The 22,185-nt window shown below is 37.2% G+C and overlaps 1 protein-coding gene across 1 annotated transcript in view; it reads right to left on the bottom strand.

Moving 5' to 3' along the window:
* Window positions 1-16,407: 16,407 nt before the first annotated feature.
* The window catches only part of SLC17A6 (solute carrier family 17 member 6), a 35,891-nt gene continuing 30,113 nt past the window's right edge, over window positions 16,408-22,185 (bottom strand). Inside the window, exons 8-12 of the mRNA XM_004319209.4 lie at window positions 21,848-21,997; window positions 18,585-18,717; window positions 18,054-18,164; window positions 17,464-17,591; window positions 16,408-16,743 (exon numbers count right to left, since the gene is read on the bottom strand). Of these exons, the coding sequence (XP_004319257.1) occupies window positions 16,408-16,743; window positions 17,464-17,591; window positions 18,054-18,164; window positions 18,585-18,717; window positions 21,848-21,997 (858 nt within the window). The remainder of the gene's footprint in view (window positions 16,744-17,463; window positions 17,592-18,053; window positions 18,165-18,584; window positions 18,718-21,847; window positions 21,998-22,185) is intronic.

Raw genomic sequence — 22,185 nt, 5'->3', positions numbered from 1 at the left:
TTAAAAAATAAAAGGGATTTATTGGCTTATACAAGTATAAAACATTCAGAGATAGCATAGGATAGATTCAGGTAGAGTTTGGTCCAGGCTCTGACTCCATTTATACACAGTTCTTTCACCTCTACCTCTCTCCAAGAGTCAGCTTCATCCACAGGTGTGCTTTTTATGGTTATAGATACTTCCAGACACATCTAGGATTAAGAGCTCCCTCACTTACAACCAGGAAGAAAAGTCAGCTTTTCTTTAACTATGAAAAAATTAAGATATCTGTTTCATATTGACTAGAACAGACTAGAATGGAATCCTGTAGTCAAGATAATGTCATGCACTACTTGACTTAAACCAGGGCAACAAACCCAATTAGGTACTGAGTCAAGAGGGATGAGATTATCCCGACGTATTCACTTGGAACACATTTTATGGGGTGGAGTCAATCTCCCCCAAATTTCGTGGCTGCCACACCATGAAGGGATGAAATTGATGACCATTAGTCAAGGTTAGTCAAATACAACTTTGGTAAGATAGTCTCTTCTTTTTCCACACGTTTCCTTCTTATTGTCCATTATTGGCTCCCCTCCCCTACCCAAGCTGTAAATATTGCACGATCCAGAGCTTGGTCCTGGACCTCCTTCTCTTTTCTATACTGTTTCCCTGGCTGATCTCACTTTCTCCCATAACTTTATTATCTATTGGTTAGTGACTCTCAGATTTATATCTCTAGCCCTGACTTCACCTTGAGCTTTAGACTCATTTATCCAACTTTTTATACAACGTCTACAGTTGAATGTTGAATAGGTATCTCATATTTAGGATGTCCAATATAGAATTATTCGTCTCCCTACTCTAAACTTTCTTTTATCTACCATATTAACCTGAGTTAACTAATAACACCACCAACTATCCAAAGGGCAGAAATTCTAGAGGTCATTACTGACTCCTCTTTTTTCCTCACCTCAACATCTAATCCACCAGGAAACCTGTCAGCTTTCCCTTCAGCATATCTTGCAACTCTAACAGTTTCTTACCTTTTCTATGGCTACCTTCCTAGTCCAAGCCCCATTGTCTGTCAACTAGACACTAAAGTAACCTAACTGGTCTCTTGCTTTCATTCATGCTTCCCCTACAAGTTATCCTCCACAAGGGAACCTCAGATCTTATTCTGAAATTTAAGTCAAATCATGTCACTACTCACTTAAAACTTTATAATGAGTTTCCCATAGCACAAGAAAATACATAAAGGTATTGTTTCCCCATCTACTTCTCCAGCTACATTTCGTCCCATGGCCCACATTTTCACTGGGCCCCAAAAGCATTGGTCAAACTCATTCCCATGATGGAAAGGGCACTTGCCCTTTCTTCTGCCTGAAGTACTCTTCCTCCAGATATTTGCATGACTGACTGTTTCTTACTTCCAGGGCCAAGATCAAATATTATTCTCCATAGTGAACATGGCTGGCACTTACCCATTGCTATGCCAGCGCACCCATTCTCAACTGTTGAGTATATTGCTCATTAATAGCTCACAGCTGACACCTTTTACAAAGAACTGCCCTCAGTCCCCTAGCCTAAGAGGTTGTGCTCCCCTCACCAAGGGGCAGCCTGAAGTCAATGACTGACTGACGTCAGCCCTCTTGATTCAAGATGGCACCAGTTGTGGTGCAGTTCATGTTCTAGAGCTCCTGGTGGGACCAGGATTATGGGACCTACAGATGAGACCACATCCCTGATTTGCTTCCTTTTCCTACTCTCTTTTTTCCCTAATTCCCCTTCTCCTCAGAGTATACTTTCAACAAATCACTCAGGAATCCCCATCGCAGGCTTTACTTCTAAAAACCTTAAGATTCCTCCTCAGAGGCTTTCTTGACAGCTGGATCTAAAGTAGAAGTCCACCTTCCCACCATTCTTCTCTATCTCACTACCCTCTTTAATTTTTGCCCTAACACATACCATTCTGAAATTATCTTTTTAATTTATTTACCTAGAAAAATCTGTCTCCTAGACATGTAATAAACTCCATGACATACATACATATCTTTGGAACAATACCTGCCGATTGATGTGTGGCCATGTAGTCTATATTTGCTGGATAAATGGAATTCAGGCTTTAGACTTAGATAAGGAGGGAAATGCTTTCTCTCTCTGGACTTTGATCTCTCGAGCCTGGCCTCTGATGTGGGTAGATGTTTTTGAGCACAGTTGCAGGTAAAGGAAAAATGTGATCTCTGCAACAGGAAGATAGGCTAAGAGGAAGGCAGGGAAGTATCCCTAGATATTGCCAGCAAATCAGGCCTGTAATGAGTGTGGGGTATCCTAAGAGATGCCTGAGGAATTTCCAAGCCTCCAAAATTGTTAGCCCCGAAATTTCCAAGTTGGAACCTGCGGGCCAAATTGTCCTGGAGAAATTTTGTAAGGTAACATAGATTGTTAAGCTGCCGATATGTTTGCCAACATTAAAAAAAAAATTGTGAGATGTCACATAGATTTTCAGTCTCTTGGAAAAAAAGTGGTATTGTTCCTACATGGCCACAGTCTACTGGAACTGAGGAGCTGCTGCCCCCTTTCGGCTGGGCATGAGTTTTCCCTACCATCATATCACACTAGCCTTCCTCTTTCTTTTGCATAATATGCTTTGTACCTACTGAGTTTCTAATCCCGGTAGTGATCAGTTGAAAATCTCTGTATTGAAAACTTCGTCTATAATCCTGGATCCTTTCTTTAATAATTCTTTGTAAAATCTTCAGTTTGTCTTGATGTGTGCTGTGAATGACTATAGGGAAGATTGGAGTGGTAAAAAGGAGCTTGTAGAACCATCTCATAGCTTGGTGCAAGGCATAGCCTGCACAGAGGGGCCAGGCTGAGGGAGCCATCGAGGGCTGAAACCCAGCTAGAATCCTGTGTGCCAGGCAATATACCCTGACATCAGTCCACCTGAACTGGGAGGAACAATGTCCCTTTCAAATCTTATCTGCCCTTTTGTAATTCATTAGTCACAGACAGGCCATATGTAGAAGCTATGTCTGTGGGAGAACCATACCCCCTCAGGTCAGCATGGTGGTAGCAGGAAGAGTCCCTGATGAAACTTCCAGCAGTAGCACTGTCAGTGACCAGTGGGTGAATCAGCTCCCTGGTACCAAATACAGCAGAGGCCCCGTCAGCCACTCAGATGCTTATGCCAGCCCAAGGGAAGCTCCCCCAAAAGAAAGTTGGACATTGAGACAGGAGGGAACTTCAGGTTTAACTGTTATGTAACCTCATTAGACCCCAGAAGCAGAATGACCTAGAAGAATACTTCTAGGTTTTATTTGATTTTCAGGCAACTATTCAGTTTCATATACTCTGCATATCTCACATTGAGATATACACAGTTGTTGATTCTTAAAGAAATACTTACACCAAATAAATGCTCTACCTCGTGCAGTGACTGCTGTTGCCATTATATTGAATGGCTTTGCTGAATTTTCTGAGTGACATTAAGCATAGTGTAAGACACAAACTGCCAAATGGAAGAAACCAGCCTCTTGAGTGATTGAGAAACCAGTCACACAGCCAGGTACACTTGTTTCATGCCCTTGTCTTCAGCGCTCATTTTCTTTCTTGCCCTTTGATCTAGGACTTCTACCATCTGATCCTTGAGGGGATCGACAACATGTCTTGTCAGATGGACTCCTTGTCAGCAGAATGGCCGTGCAGTGTCTCTGTGATGTTTTCCTTGCTGTCCAGAATGCGTGTTCACTCTCTCATTTCTGGACATGTTAGCGGTAAGATGAGATGGTCACATTCCTGCATGTCTTAGAGAAAATGCTGGGAAACCAATGTCCACAATAAGCCAAGTGTAGCAACATTTTGCAAGAGTCTTATTACCCACAGTAAAGAGGAGTAATGGAGAGAGAGTATAAAAAATAGCTGCTTCATTATCACTAGCTGAACAAGCTCTGAAAAATGGAGAGCCTGGTAGGCTCTCTTAAGACCAGAGGGAGGTTGTGATAGGTTGAATTCATATGTAGAATTCCTGACCTCCACTACCTCAGAATGTGACCTTATTTGGAAATAGAGCCATTGCTGAGGTAACTAGTTGAGTTAAGATGAGGTCATACTGGGTTAGGGTGGGTCCCCAATCCAATGTGACCAGTACCTTTAGAAAACGAATTCCACGTGAAGAGACAGACATGCACACAGGGAGAAGAATGCCATGTGAAGATTGGAGTTATGCTGTCAATAAGCCAAGGAAATACCCAAAACTAGGAGAGAGGCCTGGAACAGCCATCATTCCATAGTGCCTTCAGGAAGAACATGGGCCTGTTGATTTCAGGAACACCTTGATTTCAGACTTCTGACCTCCAGAACACTGAGACAATAAACTTCTGTTGTTCTGAGCCATCCAGTTTGTGGTACTTCATTACAACAGCCTGAAGAAACTTGTACAGAGGTATTCTGAGCTTCCCTCCTCTCAATTCTGTATTTATTAGGTGGGAGGCATAGTTTTTGGTAACATGGGAACATATGAAAAGAAAATAAGATATGATTCCTACTTTCAGTGAGTTCTCTGGGGAACACTAATTTAGGCACAAATAATGAGACAATGATAAATAAGGGCTACATGGAAATAAAAGTAACTTGCTGTCAGTGAGCAGAGGAACGCATGATGTACCAGACCGATTCCCTTCCTTCTCAGTGCTCCCTTTCTCCTCACCCCACACAGGGCTCCCATGCAGTCACATGGCTTCTCCTGCCTACCCTTGCCTGAGGTCTCCCTACCAAACCTACCCTTCCTAGAGAGCAGCTCTTCCCAACTACCACCCCTCTTGTGAGTTATTTCACTTGGGTCTCTGATTTAAGAATGAGTACTGTGGTGTATCTGAATTAGCACTAATCCTGGGTTTTAACCCCACATTGGACAAATCAAATATTCTCTCTGAGTCTTGATTTTTTTTTTATTATTTGGAAAAAAAAAGGGGGAATAATGATCCTTCTCCATTCTGCCTCAGAGCATTGGAGTGAGGATCAAATAAGAGACAATGTCTAGAGGAACTTTGAAAACACATAATAGACCATAAAATATTCATAGTTATTAGTGGCCTAATATATTGGCATCCAGTTTATATTTCACTTTTACTGGGAGCCTCTGGGAGAGTATTACCTTCAACTAAATGGAAGAACTTGAAAACACTGTATTGGTTTGACACCTTATAAAGATTTACAAAACATGCAAATCAAATCATCTCACTCAATTTTTACCATAGTTGGGTGAAATATGCATTGTTATTCCCATTTGCAAATGAGCATACTGAGCTCAGAGAAATGAAGTGGTTTGCTTACATATGATTAGAGGTGTTAAGTGGAGGCAAGTCCAATGCTCGTATCATTGCACTTGGCAACACCTAGTGAGGGGGATATTTTGGATCACCCAGCCCTTTCTATGTTTTTTTTAAAATAAATCCCAATACAGGCAACCATAATGTCCATCATTACTGATGAAAAAGTGTGATTTTGACCTTGAAAGCCCTCGTGATACATTAAGTTTTCATATAGGTTTCTAGACACATCACGAATAATTATGCTCTGTCAAGGAAAAAGGAAGAAATACAAGGGGGAAATAAAGCACAAAAAATGATGGGGATATGGCCAAAGTTTAATGTGAATCTACCATTAAGGCTATTGTTCCCTTGGTTGAATGCATCAATTTCCTTGAGGAAAGAGATTAACTTGGGGATACTTCTGGAATAAATATGCCCCTTGACATGAGAGAGAAAACAAAGTCAAAATTGAGATACTTTTTCTTCTTCTTGTGTATAAACCTTGAGTTTCATACTGAATTTTGAAAATGAAGAAAGTATTATCTCATAAATATTGTGCATGGTTCTATCTGTCGAGAGTTGTAGAAGCCAGGGACAAGTGGATCACACTGCCTTGGAATTATTATTCAAGGTGCAGAAAGCATGAATTGTGTATTCGTTAATATATTTGCATTATCCACATCTTGCTCTGGGGTTTGAGTTGTGAGTGGGTAGATATGGAAATAAATATGCCAAGCTTTTGTCTTGACATCTGTAAATACACCATGGTCCCCAGGGTGTGCCATTCCCCCCACCCCACCATGTCTTCCTTGACACTCTTGTCCAGAACCTGCTTCCAGTCTCTTCCCACTCCTGTGCAACATTCTACCAGACAGATCTTATCACTCAGTCCCCACTTAAAATTCCTTCAACTATAAGAAAACATCTGAACACCTTAGCCTGGCATCTATGGCACTGCACAACTAGCTTAATCGTCCTATCTAGCCTCATATCTGCTCCTAAGCACACTTGATAGTCCAACCACACTCACTCCTCCAGACACATTATGGTAGATGCACCTGCATGATCTGCTAATGATGGGGCCTCTGCCTCTATGCCTGTTCTCCATTTATAAGGTAGACAAATATCTATTCCACTTTCAAATTCTAGTTCTATGTCTTCTTTCTTTCTCTGTCTTCCTTTCTGGAAAGAAGAATTAATTTAATGAGGATAATATCCTTCTGCTTACCGGTATAATTTTCTGTGCATATCAAATATGACCATGCATTTTTCCATTCATTAAGTATTAGTTGAGTTCTTAATCTATGTTAGACCTTGGATATAGTATAGAGAACAAAAGATATACTTCATAGTGTTTATGGTTTAGTGGGAGAAATATATGATAAAGTTATAAACAAACAAATGTCTAAGTGAAAATTGTGATAAATCATATTTAAGAGTACCCTGAAAATTTTAAGTGGTATACTTATGTAAGGAATAATTGTGAAATCTGTTGATATGCAGGATTCGCTGCCCAAATGACAGATTCTATATACATGAAGTTATCTTTCATTTGCTCTGAAGACATTCTATATCTATTTCTATGTGTATCATTCTTCTCCTCTAAATGAAGCGTTTCTCAGAGCAGAGACCATGTTTAATTCCTTCTTGTATCCTCATATACTTGCACATAGCTTAATAGATGTTGAATGAGGTAATGAATAGGCAAACATTGTAGCTCTTGAAAAAAATGTTCTAGCATGCTAGATTTAAGCATTAGCTGATTAGCATTTCTATGTATTAGTTAAATCCCATATATCCTCATTAACATTTGGGGAATGCTAACACTAAATACTAAAATACTTGCCAAGATCTTTCCACATTGGGGTCTTTGCACATAGTGCTCTGTCAGGCTAACTCCTTCTCACCTCTGAGGTCTCACATTGTATGTCACATCTCTGAAGAAATTTTCCTCAACACATTGACCAGATCAAGTCCCCATTTGAAATCCTCAGAGCACCTATACTTCTATTTTATAGCATCTATCACAATTGTAATAGATTTTTTTGTTCATTATTTTTACCATCTGTCACCCCACTGTATTAAGGGTTCTATGAAGGCAGGACCCATTTAGTCATTTTCCCCACTGTATTCCTAGGACCAGCCATATAATACATTATCAATAAATATTTATTGTTTGAAAAACTAACTTAATGAAAGAGTGGTTTTTATCTCAAGAGCACTGTTTTGAATCCCAAGATATAAGTCCAAGTTACCCCTCCGTCACTAACTAGTTGTGTAGACTTAAGCCTGTCTTTTCATTTTTCTACCTACAGCTTCCCCATCTATAGAAAGAAGGGGTTTGAGCATGTATTTCCATCCTTTCCAGTGCCAGGACTCCATAACACATTCCATCACACCAGTAAAAGCTGAGTGTGACCTGTTATGGAAACTTTGACTCATGTTTGTCATACAAGTATTTCAACTCACTGCAGGGTGTTTAGTTAATAAATGGTTTCATGAAATTCCCAAATCTCAAGTCAGAATGAAAGGAGCGTCTCAGTAAGAAGCCCACTAGGATGAAGGGAGCCTTCAATAGTGTCCAACCTGTTAGCTATTGAGATGGGTGGCTAATTTTTTTAAAAAGTCAATAGGAATGTAAGCAGAAAATATTTAGTCTTCTATTCAGCAGAATTCTGAGAACAGTTATATTTCATCAAGTTAACTTGAGGAACTCAGCTATTTGTCAGCAAGAATAAAGTCAGAAAATTTCAGAGCTTCAGAGCTGGGAGGATGTTCAAAAACCACTCAGGATAACCAATCCCTTTATTCTCCAGATGGGAAAGCCCAAGCCCAGGGAGCCAACATGACTTGTCTTGGATTATATAAAGGGGCAGTGGCAGGTCTAGGGCATGAACCCCAATAATTTTGTTTTATCTGTGATCCCATTGCAACTGGAATTGAAAGTTAATGTGCCTTTAGACTAATGGCAATATACTAATTTCCACCCTGAATTCATAGTGATAGACATGCCCTTCCACCCGCCAACACTCCTTTTTTTTAATCTTTGAGAAGCAGTCCAATAGACTATGATGAGATCTGTCAAGAATGATGGCTTTCATCTGTGACATTTATTCTCATGCACACTTTTGTTAGCTTTGTACAGAAGATCTTCATTTGGATTCATAAATCTGTTCATGAACACATATAATTCTACCTTTACCTTGACTTTATAAAATAAAAACATTCTCCCCAAACTGTTGTATTAAGTTCTGTGGCTTCAGAAAACTGTCAAATGCTCTTGAAGAGCATGACAATATCTCCATTGGCAGCCCAGAGATTAAAAAAAAAAAAAAAAACTAGAAAGAGATAAGACTTGTGTTCTCTGGGAAATATATCTTATCTGGTTTGCTTGTTTTTACACTTTAAAATATAGAAAAGTACCAAGAAAAATATAATTAAAAGCCACATGTGAATTCTGAGAATGAACGAATATTGATATTTTCTCATATTTGCTTCAGATCTTCTTTGAAATTAAAAGATGACAATTTTGAAATTTATTTTATGCTTTTCCCAGGTCCATTCCCTTCCTTCCTTTCCAGATGCAATTGCTATGAATACTTTTTAATTTTAACATCTTTATTGGAGTATAATTGCTTTACAATGGTGTGTTAGTTTCTGCTTTATAACAAAGTGAATCAGTTATACATATACATATGTTCCCATATCTCTTCCCTCTTGCATCTCCCTCCCTCCCACCTGCTCTATCCCACCCCTCCAGGCGGTCACAAAGCACCGAGCTGATCTCCTTGTGCTATGCGGCTGCTTCCCACTAGCTATCTACCTTACGTTTGGTAGTGTATATATGTCCATGCCTCTCTCTCACTTTGTCACAGCTTACCCTTCCCCCTCCCCATATCCTCAAGTCCATTCTCTAGTAGGTCTGTGTCTTTATTCCTATCTTAACCCTAGGTTCTTCATGACATTTTTTTCTTAAATTCCATATATATGTGTTAGCATTATGGTATTTGTCTTTCTCTTTCTGACTTACTTCACTCTGTATGACAGACTCTAGGTCTATCCACCTCATTACAAATAGCTCAATTTCATTTCTTTTTATGGCTGAGTAATATTCCATTGTATATATGTGCCACATCTTCTTTATCCATTCATCCAATGATGGACACTTAGGTTGTTTCCATCTCTGGGCTATTGTAAATAGAGCTGCAATGAACATTTTGGTACATGACTCTTTTTGAATTATGGTTTTCTCAGCGTATATGCCCAGTAGTGGGATTGCTGGGTCATATGGTAGTTCTATTTTTAGTTTTTTAAAGAACCTCCATACTGTTTTCCATAGTGGCTGTACCAATTCACATTCCCACCAGCAGTGCAAGAGGGTTCCCTTTTCTCCACACCCTCTCCAGCATTTATTGTTTCTAGATTTTTTGATGATGACCATTCTGACTGGTGTGAGATGATATCTCATTGTAGTTTTGATTTGCATTTCTCTAATGATTAATGATGTTGAGAATTCTTTCATGTGTTTTTTGGCAGTCTGTATATCTTCTTTGGAGAAATGTCTATTTAGGTCTTCTGCCCATTTTTGGATTGGGGTTTTTGGTTTTTTGTTATTGAGCTGCATGAGCTGCTTATAAATTTTGGAGATTAATCCTTTGTCAGTTGCTTCATTTGCAAATATTTTCTCCCATTCTGTGGGTTGTCTTTTGATCTTGTTTATGGTTTCCTTTGCTGTGCAAAAGCTTTTAAGTTTCATTAGGTCCCATTTGTTTATTTTTGTTTTTATTTCCATTTCTCTAGGAGGTGGGTCAAAAAGGATCTTGCTGTGATTTATGTCATAGAATGTTCTGCCTATGTTTTCCTCTAAGAGTTTGATAGTTTCTGGCCTTACATTTAGGTCTTTAATCCATTTTGAGCTTATTTTTGCGTATGGTGTAAGGGAGTGATCTAATCTCATACTTTTACATGTACCTGTCCAGTTTTCCCAGCACCACTTATTGAAGAGGCTGTCCTTTGCTATGAATACTTTTGTGTGTATCCTTCCAACCTATGTTTTTATCCTTTCATTATGCAGTATATACTTTCTTAAATTTGTATAAGTATATATTATATTTTACGTAAGTCGCATCCAACAGTGTTTAATGTTCTGCACTTGTGTCACATAACTGATAACATACAAATTCAAAAAAAATAATTTAGAGAACAAATCTGAGTAATTTAGTTATGGTAAAAATAAAAATTTCTCTAAAGATAGTTTCCAAAATGGTCCATTTTGATGAATCTGACGAAGTTATACTGGAAGAGTTAATGTGTAGTGTTTACTTAGTGTAATGAGGAAGGGGAAAGGGAAAGGACATTTGTTAAACACTACGTGCAGCTTGCTGTGCTAACAAGTTCTCTGTTATTTGATTTAGTTACAAAACCAGCTACTAATGAGGTGTTAGATTGTCATTTTACAAATTAAAAAATTGAGCGTCAGTAGACTTAAGTAACTTCCCAAAGTCACACACCTATTTAGATGCAGTGTACGGTAGTGATGAAGAGTACAGGGTCTGGAGCCAGATGGCTTGTGTTCACTTTCTAACTTGACTCCATTAGTTGTATGACCTCAGATAAGTTACTTAACTTCTCTGTGCCAAAGTTCCCTCATTTATAAATGTGGTTGATAGTAGTATCTACCATCAAGTGTTATTGTGAACATTATGTGAATTAATACAAATAAAACCCTGAGAATCGTATCTGGCATTTCATAAGCTATAAATAATTCCTATTATCATAATTTTTATACTTGGTCCTTCATTCACATCCTCCTTTAAAATAAAATCAAAGGTAAATAACACCTAAACAAACCAACAAACTGTAAAAGACGAAAACTAAATGAAAATGAGAAAGGGAGATAAAAGCAGCAATTGAGCCAAAAAGAGTGTCTCTAAGCTCCTTGAGAAGCAGACAAAGGAGCCATGGTGGATCCCAGGTCCTTTCCTATCTAATCGTTGACAGTGCTCTAATGCATCAGGAAAAGCATTCCTCAAACTCTTTGATATTTATCTAACGCATATTAAGTAAAGTAATAAAACATGTTCTCAAATGTGATTTAACAAAACTGGAGGGGTTTCTTCATTTTGTTTGTTCTTGGTGAAAGCCAAGGGTTTCATTTCATAAAAGCTACTGAATTTGGACAAGAGACAGGATAAGAGTTCAGATTATGCAGCTTTCAGGTGCCTGCTGCATTCAGGGGAAAGCTTGGAGAAGATTGAGCATTTGAAGGGACTGCATAGCATAGACCGATAACCTTCACAAATAAAATGCTTTTGACAGCTGCTGAATGAAAATTCAGGTTTGAGGTCTTGCATGAGATGAAGATGGAGAGAAAAGAAAAACCCACTAATTACATCAGTAGAGTAGAATTAAATGTCAATAGCCCCTATTTGAGGTTAAAACTTAGGGAGGCAGCATGTAGATAAAGGGGAAAAAAATGAAAAGAGAAAATATATAGGTCCTTAAAAACCCAGGGGAGGAGCACAAACAGAAAGAAATTTAGAAAAGAAAAAAATGCACTTAGAAGTTCAGTCCATCCCTCTCCCCTCCTGCAGAGAGTCAGGCAGTGGAGATGGTTGACACTGATTCCCACCCCAGCCCAACCCCACAGCCTAGGCTCCTTGCAACACAGGCATCTCTGAGGCTGAGAAAAGTTTCCTCACCTGAAACTTTTAAAAAATGATGTAGGGAGTACATTGAATGCAGCCCACTTTAGGTCTTTGGGGGATTAAGAAAAATCCTTTCTCAGGAAAGTTAGCAAGTTTCTGGTGTCTAGACAGGAGCTTCGTCTCTCCGTCACATCTGTGTGGCCTGACTGGGCAGCTGGGGGTGTCGCCAACATCTCAAGAAGGGGACTGGACTTTAGGGTCCAAGAGAACAGGGGCTGTTTTCTCCCCCATGTATCCCCCCGATTGCACAGTGTAGCTGCTTAGTAGACATTTATTGAGTGAATAACTAGTAAATGAATCCCAGAAAAGCCAATTGCCAGTAGCACTCTCTGTAGACAAACACAGGAACAATAAACTACAAATAGTAACTTAAATATCCATTATGGTTATAGAAGTTAAAGGTATATGTATATGTGACATCAGGTTTCCCCAAAACACCACGCAAGCAGAAAGATAAAGGGAAAAGGGTGCAAAAATGAAATGTTCATAACTAAGGTATTGCATAAATAGATTAAATATAGCCTATGTTATGTAATATATTAGACTATAGAACTCCAATAATCAAATAGGAAAATATGCATGCCACACTGTTAAACGAAAAAAGTAGTTGGCAACAGTAGATCAAGTATGACTTCAAATTTGTAAATCACAAAGTATATGAGAGTTTTCTGTGTATTTTTCATAGAAAATAACCTAAAAATTTTAACAGTGTTTATCTCTGGATAGTAAGATTTTTGATTACCCTTATTTTCACTGTTCTTAATACTGTTCTTTCCTTAATGAAGATCCCCTCCCCCATCCTACATTTATAATCAGAAGATTAATAAAGTGATTTAAAAGTAAAAAATAAATTACTCTCTTGCTGTAGCCAGATAGCCTGTATTCTTGTTCTAATCCTGCCTGTGGAAACTTTAGGAAGTTAACTATACTGCTTAGACCGTTCCCTTACTTGGAGAATAGAAATACTAATATTGATATGCGACCTTTCAATTTTACAAGGCAGATGTGTGGATGGAATGAGGGAATGCATGGGAAAGGATCTTGTAAATTGCAAAATACTAGATGCATACAACAGTACAGATGGGGGTGGGCATTGGGATAAGGGGGAAAATGAAAGGGAAAGTGACTTTGCATGATTGAGATCAGAGTAAATGAGTGTGGCCAGTGGTAAAATTTAGAGACATCATTAGAACAATTTTCTTATAGGAACTGTAAACTTTTGTATTATGGAACTGGAAAAATTCCAGAGTGTTAGATTAAGACATTTTCACTCCTGCCCTCAAGTTATGCAGAGATGGCTTGTGGGCCTCCTTAAAAATTAGGCTAGGCCTCTGGCTGTTGTTTCTTTATGCAGAGGATTACGGGAAGAGAAAATATATTCCCTCACCTCCCACTCTGAGTTTATGTGAGTGGTGGATATGGGGTAGTGGTTGAACCAATAAATATTCTTATTTAATTCCTTAAGTAAAAACCAGTTTAAAAAAATCAAAGTAAAAACACAGCTAATTATAACAACTTCTTTCCAAATCCATAATATCCTCTGTATCCTCTTGATCAAGTCAGTTTCCCTTATTGACCTTCAGTGTTCTCATTTGTTAAATAAGGAGTGTCAACTAAATCATCCTGTGAGTCCCGTTAAGTAATAAGTTCTATGAATCTCAGTTACCAATGTTATATAGTGATGGTCTTCCCTTTCTACACATCTGTAAAATTGGAAATCAGGGCAAATGATCACCTTTCCAGTGACATAGACATTCCATTGGCTTCCCTGAGAAATCTTGCTCACTATTTGCTGGTTTGGCTGACACGTTATACTAAAATATCATGACTCAATTTTACCTTGGGAAAGTTATTGAAACTTTGTGAGCTTCAATTCCTTCATTTGTAATCTGGGAACAAAAAGAGTACCTACTTTGGAGGGTCCTTGTGGTGTTCCATAAGATACTCCACACAAAATGGTTCGGGCAGTTCCCGCACAAGGTATATGTACAGTCAAAATTAGACAGTATTGGGGCTTCTCTGGTGGCGCAGTGGTTGAGAATCTACCTGCCAATGCAGAGGATATGGGTTCGAGCCCTGGTCTGGGAAGATCCCACATGCCGCGGAGCATCTAGGCCCGTGAGCCACAATTACTGAGCCTGCGCGTCTCGAGCCTGTGCTCCGCAACAAGAGAGACCACGATGGTGAGAGGCCCGCGCACCGCGATGAAGAGTGGCCTGCGCTTGCCGCAACTAGAGAAAGCCCTCGCACAGGAATGAAGACCCAACACAGCCATAAATAAACAAATAAAATTGGGTAGTATCATTGACCTGACAAGTGTTGAGTTTTTTCCTAATTTTTTTAAAGCTTAGCACAAGTTGTGAGAAGACAGGCATTGAAAGATAAGAGTTTGACTCAGAGACCTCCTATTTCTTGATGTAAAACTCTCTTTGTGGAACCACATCCCACACAATCTAAAGAATGCCATGTTCTTCCATTAAACCTCAAGTGGCTGAAAAGGCTGATGTTCTTGAGCCTGCATTTGATTTTGTTGGGACGTACACAAGCTAAACTATACAAAGCCAAGCTACAACAACATAAAATAAACCCAAATTAATGTACTGTTTTTTTGCAAAAGGATAAATAGAACATTTTATTAATACTTTTTTTTTTTACTGCAGCAAAATGATATTCCACATCTTTTCATTCAACACAACAGAAGCGATGATCACATTACATCACTTTGAGACGCAAAGCAAAAGATATTTTTATTATCTTAAGGTCAAGAATCGTTTGCATTTTTAAAACAAACTTTATGTTTTATATTTGCATTAGCAGGGCCTCCAGTCACTAGCACAATACAATGAACAGATCAAATATCCAGAATAGACAATTAAACACACCAATAGTATTTTAAGTTGAATTGGGAAATGCATCACTGTCATTTTAGAACATTATAAAGAGGTCTGATGTTAACTTTTTAAAGGAAAAAAATCATTCCAACCACCCAAACAGCTACCACAAGCAAAATGAAGATAATATACAGACAGGAAATTTTATTCATTGCACTTATTGCTCGGTACACAAATGTTACAATTCCTGTTGAGTTATATTAAGAAATGACAAGCAAAATGCCTCTGCCCCATCTAAAATTCTATGACTCTATGAAAGTAGAAATTGCAGTCCCCTAACCCAACATTAGGTGTATGCTATTTTTGGTTTTTTCTGAAGATTGTTTATTATGTATCTGTGTATGGATATGTATAAGATATACAGATATATAGATAGATATAATTTTCATATAATTTATTGTCCTATATATTTAAGACAAATATTTTAATGGGAATTTAAGTAATAAAATTGTCTACTTACAATATCTCTATTAAGTTTATCTTTTCATATTATATATAGCTCTGTGGCACACGTTTTATCTATACTTAATTACTAAGGAAGAAGGATATCTATATCATTTCTATTTCTTTTGTTGTTAATATTGCATTTTAAGGGCTATATCTCCATAGTAAATTTCTTATTAGATTCTTTATGGTGTATGCATCTTTTTTTTTTCTAATGCCAGTTACAACCAGTACAAAGTTGTAATAAAAAATACATTGGAGTTTATTTATTTTTAATATTTTTTGCAAAAAAGTGATATGCTACATGAAAAGTCAGATTTTATTGAAGTGTGAAGTGTTTTATACTGTTAGATAAATGAATGGAAGAACATGAAGCATACCCCTCACTTTACAAGTTCCTTTTCACAGATATAAATGTTTGTGCCAAAGCATTTCATATAAAACACTGCAAGATATTCCTCTTGAGAATCAACAAAATATTCTACATTATGTAATAACAATAATTATTTAGTACACCTTGCTAGTTGCTAGCCCACAACATTCTTCTCTGCATGACAGATATCTCAACTCCATGATTTAAGTCAGTAAATGTCGCCAACATCTAATGCAGCCAACATGACAATTTCACTTTTTTTTAGCAGGATTTCTGCACGATATCTTGCCCTACAGTGTAACAAATACATAAGTGCATTTTGCATGATCAAGTAGCTTTGGCTTCCTAACCTCTGTAGGATGGGATGTGCCAACTGTTTTAGTTGTGCTTTATTAAATGGTGATGAGTTTTCGCTCATATGAATCCAATGATTAACTACTTGCTTCTACAGTTTTGACCAGTCAACCTTTAAATCACAAATGCAAGAATGGATGACTTGAAGGGAAATGATGGAATTTCACAACTTCTATAGATTGCACTTGGTGGCAACTTCATGAGTTTGTTTTGATTTCATTTTTACAGCAAGACTTGCCTGGCTGATATGTTTACATGTTTACACCACATTTTTAAAAAAATTTTTGTGCAATCACAATTAATTTAATCACAACCACTAAAAATAAATCCAGCAATTAGCTTTGTTATGAATAATCACCTCGGTCCTTGTAAGTGTATGAGTCTTGTACGTCTTCTTGTACAAATTCCTCTTTCTTTTCCCAATCATTAGGCCAACCTCCGTTGGCTTGTGTTGTGGCACCATAAGACTTGGTGGTACCATAATTTATATAATTTTGAGTAATGTCCCCTGTTTCTTCATCAAGCTCATCTTCATGGATAAATCCACATTTTTCTTCACTTGTTTCCTCAGGGTCTGCCCAGGGTTGCTTCTCCCCTGAGGCGAATATTGCATAAAATATAACTCCACCATAGTGGACTAGGGCAGCGATCAGGAAGACATACTGCCACTCTTCACGTGACTGCAGTGACAAAAAGTGGCAGTGTGAGAACAAACTCCTCATGTTTGAAAAGCCTAACATCTCTGAATGTTCCACCATCAAGCTTTTCATAAAATGCTATCTTCAGGGGAAACACCTGTTCTGATCACACAAAGCAAATAATGTGATAGAAATGCTCTATAATACTATGACTTTCATTCAAAATATTAAAAAAAATTTTAATCTAAAGTTCTGAAATAGAACTCCAAATATATCTAAGGTCTGCTAATTTTTAAAATATTCATAACCTATCTTTTAATTTCCATTGAGTTACATATTTTTTCTCCCACTTCTTTTATTTCCTTTTGGTAAACCATAATTTAGAAGCTCTACCTATAAAGACAAATAGCTGATAACAATATTCTTCCATCAATTACTGCAGAGAAGTCTGAATTGATGTTTACAAATAAAGCTCAGAAGACTTCCACTTGTTTTTAATAATGAGCTAGGTTGTTGTTGTTTTGCCTCACCAGGGATATCAGAAATATTAAAAGGTGTTGAAAAGCATACATTTATTGGTTGAGGAAGAGGGTTCCCTCAGAGCTCTTAGAGATAAATTCTCTTCTGAACCTCAGTTATCTCCCCTACTCAGAGGTGTGGTGACTGGGTCACAAAGAGAATGCCAAAGAGAATATTTTAATGCTTTTCCCCAACCATGAGAGAGATATTCTACAAGTGAACATCTCTTTTGCTCTATCTTACCTTATTCTTTGTCATTGCACCAACAATAATAGGGCAAACCATTCCTGACAATGTGCCAACACCATTTGAAATGCCCATTAAGATACTGGCATATCTTGGAGCAATATCCAAGTGGTTAACGTTGAAACCTGAAATACACACAGAAGATGTGGCTCAGAGAATCCCGAACTTCTAAGAAGTGGGTGACTATAGAGTATCCTCTACCACATTCACCACCCTCCTTAAAAGATACCAGGTTCATAGCATTTGCTTAATAACTACTTTTTGATAATTTAGCTCAGGGGTATAATGAGAATGAAAGGAGGTATGATTTGTTATCCAATACTTAATATGGGATAGTCACTCCACAGAGAGGAGGAGATATTCACTTAAAAGAGTAAGGGTAAGCAGGGGAAAAGTGAGTAGTGAGTCGTAACATATCCAAATAATAATTTCTAAATGTTTTATTATTTTTATTTTCTAGTGGAAATATGTTGAGTAAACCTTCTCAACATTCAAAATGTTAAAGGGGAAAGTAGAATGTATAGACTTTTTATCACTAACAAAAATCAAAGTGTTACAAGTACGTATTTTTTTAAAAAGTATCTTACCAGAGATAGCAAATCCACTGAATCCCACTGCAAGTACCAAGAACGAGATTGCTACCCCTCTAGTATGAGAATAACCAACAACCAGAAGCAGCGTTGCTTCCATGCCAAAACCTTCAGAAACAGACACGTGAAAATATTTCAGAAATTTATGTAAATTCTTCTGATGAGTCAAAACTGTTAAAAATGATCACACATCAATACTTGACCTAGCAAACCACTTCAGGGAATCTATCTTAAAAAATAATAATAACAGTAATAATTTATGCACAGAGGTTACTGAAGCCTTCTTTGTGTTTTAATAAAAACGTCAAAAACAACCTTAAGTTTCAATGGTGGGAAAGGTAAAGTTAGTCATGCAATTATTTAAAACTAAGAGTTATGAAAATTTGAAGATGGGAGAATGATTATGAATGAACAGCAAGGGTGCAAATTTAACAGCATATTTGATACGCATGGAAAAAGTTGACTCACTCACGTCAGTTGGAACTTCATGAAATAAACACATGTTCTTAACACCATTTATGTACTTACCACCACAATTCATGATCTTTCTTACTGTAGTAGTTGAAAGAATTTGCTTGCTTCTTAGAAAATCTGCAATCTGCCCTCCAATAGGCACAATAATTGTCATTACTAAGTGTGGCACAGCAGATAGCATGCCAACCTGATGAAAAACCGAAAGGGGAGAAATATACGTGACCGTAAGTAATATGGGCAATTTAATAGTCTCATAAGCTCTTTATGGACAAGGAAGAAAAAAAATACTGTCTCTAAATGACCACTTACTTACTTAGTCCCAGAATAAGCAATAACTTCCACAGAATAAATGAGAAAAGCTAAGCAAATTTACTTTGATCCTTTTTTATCTTCTAGAAGATAATACTTTTTTTCTGAGTCAGTAAATTTTGAGTTTATGAGTAAACTATCCTGAATTTTATCACAGAGTGATTCACATTTATGTATCCTTTTTATAGTCTTAAATATGTTTGCAAAATCTCATCATTAGCATGAGAGCGGGAGAGAAAGAGAGACAGACAGAGTCAGAGAGAAGAGAAATACATTAGACAAACCTTGAAGAGACTATTTTAAAATTCATTTTAATTTATAATAAGGCTAAAACCCTAATTCCATTTTAAATATATATCTCTTATGAGTTTTATATTTAGTTTCTAAAGATTAAGAGCCCAGAAAAATGCAAATCAATTCTCAGTTTTAGGCATTTCCTTGTCAAATACCAATACTTGGTCACATTGTCATAGAGCGGTATATAGTTTCTGTACTAATTTCATACTAAATGGCCCAATCTAAAGCCTAACCTGCCAGCATCAATTAAACACACGTTCTGATCAATAATTATATGTAAGACATTGTCCTCTGGACATCACGGGGGCAGAAATTATGAACAAAATACATATTAATTGTATATTACCACATATATGGACTTAGTACATTTTGTATGTATAAAGATACAAGGAAGATTTTTACTAAGTACACTTTGAAGCGCAATTCCTGGAAAATGTTAAGTATTAGATAAATGTTTATTATTTGTATAAACATGCCCTTCCGAACTAGATTACTGAAGGTTTGAGAAAAGATTCTATTTTATAATGCTGTATACTGTGGTGTCATGACCATTGACTTGGTATGGTTAGTAATTAAGATAGTAAAAGACTCTAAAATACCTTAAATATCCAAGCACTTTAATTCTCTCTTTCACTCCAGATGGAAAATTTTTAATATTATTATTCTCAGTGCATTGACGAAGAAACTGTGACTTAGAGGAGGGTTATGCCATTCTCAAGGGGTTGAGAAGTTTTATATATGAGTATAGGCTGAGACTCTGTGTGTGTGTGTGTGTGTATGAAAAAGCCATTGCACTTGTGGTTTTGTCTACAGGATACTCAATTTAACTAAGGTTGGTTAGAACCATTCTCCATGTAAATATTTTAGTTCACTTAAATTTTGTTGCACTTCTGAAAAATGGTCTTAATACCATTATTTACAGGTAAGAAAACTGAGGATGACAATTATTCAAGAGCAGGCCCAAGATTATGTTATGTATCAACAGTCTCTTGCAGAGCTTGGATTTGGGACCATGTCAGCCTGGCTCCAAAGCCCATGCTTTATTTCCTCGATCACCTCCTTTTCACATTTTTCAGGTTAAGTCAGTAATTTTTTTTAACCAGTATAATTAAAATCTTCAGGCCAATCTGTGTGTGTAGAATTTATCCAAAATTTTAGTTAAAAATATGGTAAGTGAATCAGAGCAACATATCTGATTATATTTAGTTTTTGCAAGAGATCGTTGCTTTTACTCAGGCATTTTCAATTAATTGGAGCTACAAGGCCAGAATGACCACACAGTTTCATTAACATCAATTGGCTCCTTCACTCTCCCCGACGAGACCTGACTTTATTAATAGCCTCTCAGTGTCATATTTGTCCTAGATTGTGAAAATGGACTCACACCTCCAGCAGCCTTTGTTGAGAAGTATAACACCTCTCAGAGCTCCCAAAGGCTACCCTGCAATGTTTGATCAGCTCCAGAGAGAGGAGCCCTGTCTAAAGCAGTCATTCTTCTCAAGAATGGAGGAAACAGTTTCCTTAGAAACAGGGATTACAAAAGAGCTCTTAGAATAGAGACTCCTAAATTCAGGTTTTCTTCAGTTCCAGGCCTTAGATAGTCTTTCAAGTAGAGCCATAATATGAATAGCGAGCCCAGCTGGACTTACGTAATGACATGAAGAGAAATAGCAAGTCCATGGCCAGTATAGACAAATAGGTTCAGCAAAGGGCTTGGCACAGAGATGGCATTGAACAAATACTTGTGAAATGCTTAAATGAATTACAGTTTACCTGAATTTGAATGGCATAGTAAAGGGAATTGAAACATAAATCAAAGGATATGGGCTTACACTTGATTCTGTCACTTATTGTTAGCTTGGCCTTAGGCAATTTAAATACCTTCCCTAGTCTCTGTTTCTCCGTCATTTCCATAGAAATGACAAAAGTTATCCAGCTGGTAGACCAAACAAGGTTGTTCATGAGTATGAAAGGACTTTGTAAATTTCATGTAAAGTAGTATTTTTATGTTCATTTTATCCTTCTAAAAATCTCAAAATGATTATATTTTCATAGCGACAAATAAATGTCTGTAGCATTGAGAATGCTGTGCTATAATTGGAAATGTATTATTTTTGTCTACACCACCAAGCTGTGAACTCTTGAGGAAAGGAACCACGTTTTTATTTCTGAATCTAACACATAAATCTTCACATATCATGTTCCACAAATGCTTGCTAAATGATTAAACTGGATAAATAACATACAAGAATGTTTTCAGATATTTTTGCTATCCTCAAATCTTTTAGCCAGACAGATTTCTGAGAGCATTGAAGAAGAGTTAGATTGATAATTATATAAATACAATTCTATTGTAATAAAAGAATTTTTGTTCACTGTTGTATTGTCTTTGACCTGAAACTTAAAGGGAATTATGTTTATTTACAGGGAAAAGGCTATATTGCTACCCACCTCAACCAGGATGTAAGCTCTCTGAGGGCAGAGAATAGGTCTGTTTTGTCTGTGCTCCCAGCAACAAAGAGCCATTTCTATCAGGCACTAGATTGTAGTAGGCACTCAAACACCTTACTTAGTCTTTGTTTATTAGAAGTTATTTGTTGAATAAATGAATAACTCATGAAATTTAGAAGATAAAATCTTGGCAAAGGAACTTAATGGTCACTTAAGTAAAAAAATAATGCTCTAGTTAAAGAAGGATAATTTTTACATACCTTGCTGATTTCAAATCCAAAGACTTCCTCAAAATATGCTGGCTGACTAATAAGCAATAAATAAAAAGTCCAGCTTCTGCAGAAGTTTGCAACAATTATTGCATAGACTGGCATAGATGTAAAAAATTTCCTCCATGGAGTCCTGAATTTCTGAAATCCCAAAAAGAGAGCCATTCTGACCATTATAAATATTTTCTAACTTAAATGGGAATAATAGATACTTCGCATTTTTAGGATATGTACGTTGGGGCATGAGTAGGAGGTAGGCAGGAGGTAGTGAATCATTAATTGCAACAGTCCAGTCAACCTTAGCTGCATGAATAATTGTTGAAAGAAGA

Source organism: Tursiops truncatus, chromosome 8 (genome assembly GCF_011762595.2).
Source record: "Tursiops truncatus isolate mTurTru1 chromosome 8, mTurTru1.mat.Y, whole genome shotgun sequence".
Lineage (NCBI taxonomy): Eukaryota > Metazoa > Chordata > Mammalia > Artiodactyla > Delphinidae > Tursiops > Tursiops truncatus.
The sequence above is the reverse complement of the archived record's forward strand: the minus strand, read 5'-3'. Positions and strand labels throughout refer to the sequence as shown.